The 4,755-nt window shown below is 36.9% G+C and overlaps 1 protein-coding gene across 1 annotated transcript; it reads right to left on the bottom strand.

Annotated features, from left to right (window-relative positions):
• Positions 1–231: 231 nt before the first annotated feature.
• On the bottom strand, positions 232–1,950 carry LOC140931109 (uncharacterized). Its single transcript, XM_073380858.1, has one exon. The coding sequence runs from the start codon at positions 1,901–1,903 to the stop codon at positions 467–469; it is 1,437 nt and encodes a 478-aa protein (XP_073236959.1). The 5' UTR covers positions 1,904–1,950; the 3' UTR covers positions 232–466.
• Positions 1,951–4,755: the final 2,805 nt, after the last annotated feature.

Here is a 4,755-nt window from a genome sequence, read left to right as displayed (position 1 = left end):
ACCACCCGGTTTTCTCTGACAATGACTCTTAAACAACACACAACATAGTGTTATACACTTGTTATAAATTTAACCTGTGATCAGGCATTGCATTTTTTGGGAGAAAAAGGACGCCTGATGGCAGGTTATCGTAAAATATGCTTCAACAAATGGTACGCCAAATGCCCACATCTGATTACTTTTTGCGAAACAAAAATCCTATTTTCCTTGTGCAAATAGCATTCATACTGCATATAATCAAGTCAGAAAGAACGTACACGAAGCGCGAAAGGAATAGAATGAGAATGATTATGCTTCCCTTCATCAAGTGGGCATAAGGCAGTTGAAGCAGCTGAAGTTCTTAATAAAGGTACCCCAAAATATTATGTCCCTTTCCCTCTGTGTTAATTAACAATAATCTGGCCCTAACACAGATTTTTTAACTTCCTGATATCTTGCACTTACCCTCGACACTCAAGAACTATCTTCAGTCACCACTAAGTCTCATATGACTTTTATAGTGCTGAAGAAGAAGGGCCTCACTACTCATTTCCTCTTGACAAATCCAACAGCTGTGTTTCTCAACAATGGCTGATTGACGGTCTTCTATGCTAAAGTTTCTGTTTACCATATGGCTAAAACACTTGTCAGAATCATTAGGCTTTTCTACAGTGTGAATTTTTTCATGACTCTTAAGCTGTCCTGCTTGAATAAAACACTTACCACACTGTTTACATTCAAAAGGCTTTTCACCAGTGTGAACTCTTTTATGAATCCTTAGGGCAGTCGAAAGTCTAAACATCTTGCCACACTGTTCACATTCATACGGCTTTTCCCCAGTGTGAATTCTTTCATGTCTCTTTAGCAATCCTGATTGGCTAAAACACTTGCCACACTGTTTACATTCATAAGGCTTTTTCCCAGTGTGAACCCTTTCATGTTTCCTTAGGCAACTTGATTGGCTAAAACACTTGCCACACTGTTTACATTCAAAAGGCTTCTCACCACTGTGAACTCTTTCATGAATCCTTAGGGCAGTTGAAAGTCTAAACCACTTGCCACACTGTTTGCATTCATAAGGCTTTTCCCCAGTGTGAACCCTTTCATGACCCCTTAGGCTTCCTGCTTCGCTAAAACACTTGCCACACTCTTTACATTCATAAGGCTTTTCCCAAGTGTGAACTCTTTCATGTTTTCTCAGGCCTCCTGATCGGCTGAAAAACTTGCCACACTGTTTGCATTCATAAGGCTTTTCCCTAGTGTGAACCCTTTTATGATGCCTCAGATGTGGTGCTTGGCTAAAACACTTTCCACACTGTTTACATTCATAAGGTTTTTCCCCAGTGTGAACTCTTTCATGTGTCTTTAGGTTTCCTGCTTGGCTAAAACACTTTCCACACTGTTTACAATCATAAGGTTTTTTCCTGGTGTGGACTTGTTCATGTTTCCTTAGGTTTGCTGTGTTGTTAAAACACTTACCACACTGTTTACATTTAAAGGGCTTTTCCCCAGTGTGAACTCTTTCATGTTTCCTTAGTTTTCCTGATTCACGAAAACACTTGCCACAGTGTTTACATTCATAAGGCTTTTCCCCAGTGTGAACTCTTCCATGAATGCTTAGGGTATTTGAATGTCTAAAACACTTGCCACACTGTTTACATCTAAAAGGCTTTACTCCAGTGTGAAATCTCTCATGAATCCTAAGATGGTTTGAATGTTTAAAACACTTGCCACACTGCTTACATTTGTAAGGCTTTTCCCCACTGTGATTTCTTTCATGTTTCCTTAGGTTTCCTACTTCGCTAAAACGTTTGCCACACTGTTTACATTCATAAGGCTTTTGTCCGGTATGAACTCTTTCATGTCTCCTCAGGAGTCCTGATAGGTTAAAACATTTGCCACACTGTTTACAGTTAAACGACATCGAGCAAGTGCTTCGGGTGCTGTCTTCTGGTTAGAGTGCCTATTAATCCAAAACAAATCAATATTAGCTAACCACAACTGCTGCATGTATTTCGTTTTGTTACCACCACGCTAAAAAAATGTGGGTAGCTGACGCAAGATCAAGCAAGCTCCTTGACAGCGGCAGTCGACTGCAGACCACGGATTGCAAAGAATAAATTGAGCAACAATGAAATAGTTCTGATTACGATGACATCATTAACAAAAATGTGTAAACTTCCAGTTTGTTTCCTGGTTTCTTAGAAACTAAAAAGATAGCCCAGGCGCAGGGTTGATTGGAGGCAGGAAGTATTTTTAGAAATGTTGCGACTGTTGTAATAATAAAATTGTAAATAGTAAAAAAATTACATGTTATTGTCTCTCACTAGCTATATTAGGTTTCACTTAGCATTTTTTTGCTTTGTGGTCACTATTGTCTGTAAATGTTGTGATGTTAATTGGTTTAAATCTCTGCAGTTCTTATCAAGACAAGACGAGAAGACAAGACAAGACAAGACAAGAATTTTAATCATACCACACACAGAAAAAAAATTTAAAAGACAATGCTACTTATGTAAGGTACAAGTCATTTAGAAAACAACTAAAAAGCGAATCTAGCTAGAAGTATGTTTAATAATAATATTGTATGTTACTAGTTGTATGTTCATATTTATTGTCAAGTTGTAATAAATTGGTAATTTCAGGAGTTTCATTCTACATTTATACCCCATCCACTTGTAGGTGCTGTGCATACGACAATGATAATTCCTGCACATATTAGCCTTATTCCCAAGCTGTTGGCTGTACTTCACTGACTCATACTGACTCATATCAACAATTATTGCTGACATAATCTACAATGAGCAGATCTGACAACATTAGAGTGACCCACAAGATAAGACAGTTGAATTTTTGGAACAGGGCTGTTGTTAACTTGTACTATTGCTAAACTGTATAATTCATGGCATGCGCAGGTGCTGAGGCCTCAAATGTAATAAATGAACCTTAATGTAATAAAAGTCCAAAGTGTAATAACCATATCATCCTAAATATAATAAAGATCCTAAATGTAACAAGTTTTGGCCTTGAATGTAATAAAATTTGGCCCTAAATGTAATGAAGTGTAATAATTTTTCAGCTCTAAATACGCTTAGAGATGACTTCACAATGTTTGCTATGAAGCACTGAAAAATAATTAGATAGAAGCCAATTTTAGTTAGTTTTGAATTCCTTGATTGTTTTCCCAATATACGGCTCAGATTTAACAAGGCCACGCACCACAGTGTTTGTGTAGAATTAAGTCTGCATAGCAAGCGTTTCTAATAGAGTTATTGCAAGTTGGAGTAACAGCAAAAGAAATGAAAGATCAAAGGGGAACGGATGCCTCATTCCTCTTCTTTTTCTCCTTTCTTGACAAACTCACACAGAAACACTTGCTAGGCAGGCTATTCAGAACTCTGTTCTGGTTTCAGAGAAAATCAATTAAGATGTTGTAGCTGGCTACTTTTCTTCAAGTATGCCATTTTCAGTTTGTCCAAATAATACACCTTGTTTACTGCCTAAATTCTAAGTATATAAATTGTTTTCAGTTTCTCTCGGAATATGTGCCCACGACCAAGTTGTGCAAAGCTGGGTTTAGATAACTTTGGGTAAGGGAAAAATTTAAAATCAGATATGAAGGCTGGAGGGGACATAGTTTTGTTACAAACCTTCCTACTTTCCTACTTACATGTGAAAGCAGCCACAGATAATAAAGGTAAAAGTAGCCAAAACCAAAATTCTACAAAACTTCCTCATTCATAACCATTTAGTATAATATTGAAAAGCAAATACAGTCACTACCGTTGGGCCATAAAATCCTGGTCATAATAAAGAGGTGGTCACATTAACAGTTACTGGTCTTCAAAATAATAAACTGACTTAGGGAATTTACATTTGGGTCGGAAAAAAGTGGTCATAATAATGAAGTGGTAATCGTATGAACAGGTTAGGCGTAAGGTAAGGTTCCACTGTAGTACCCTTGTGTAAGTATTGCCAAAGAGATTCCTTTTGTATAGTAAAACCACAGGATTTTATCCACAGACTTTAAAGTTAGAACGACCTTCCACGACTCCAGCATTAACATTTTCTGTGGCAGTGAATGGGGTAAATCTACCTCAAGTCAAGATTTTTTTCCACCAGTCTGCTATTTGTGAATAATTATGGTATATGACAGTCAATTAATGGCATCAATGAAAGCAATAAGTAATCAGGAGGTGATCAGTGGGTAATTAGTTGATAGGTCATTGTTTATTGATCTGATTGGGCAAAACACTATGGTTTATTATACTGATAAACCCATAGAAAAAGGCATCCAGACCACGAGCCATACACAAAACCGCCTATTGATCTGCAAACAACGATTTTAGAGAGGCTAAAAAACAGAACAATTTACTTTATACCCAACCCTTCTTAATATTAAAAAGCATTGGTTTCCATATTTTATTACTCAGTGTCACAATTTGTTACTGCCATAGCTTTAAAAGTTACGAAGTACAAAGCTGGAAAGCAGTTTACATTATTTTCATGACAATGCCAAATCACAGAGAGAGAAAATACCTGTGTGAATTTCTGGTGTATAAAGTTTCTAGGAAAACTTAACCATGTGCCAACCCTCAACAACACGGCTAATTTTAGCATTCTTAAACTATTTTATGTCAAAAATAAATTTCTGAATGAAAGAAATTGTCCCTAAGAGAGATCTGATCAAGTTCTGGTACAAAATCAATCGCTGCAGGTTGTAAACAAGCTGTAAATGATGATGAAAGATTTCAGAGTTTAACACTGGTCTTTTTC

This window comes from Porites lutea, chromosome 3, assembly GCF_958299795.1.
Source record: "Porites lutea chromosome 3, jaPorLute2.1, whole genome shotgun sequence".
In the NCBI taxonomy this organism is placed as follows: domain Eukaryota; kingdom Metazoa; phylum Cnidaria; class Anthozoa; order Scleractinia; family Poritidae; genus Porites; species Porites lutea.
The sequence above is the reverse complement of the archived record's forward strand: the minus strand, read 5'-3'. Positions and strand labels throughout refer to the sequence as shown.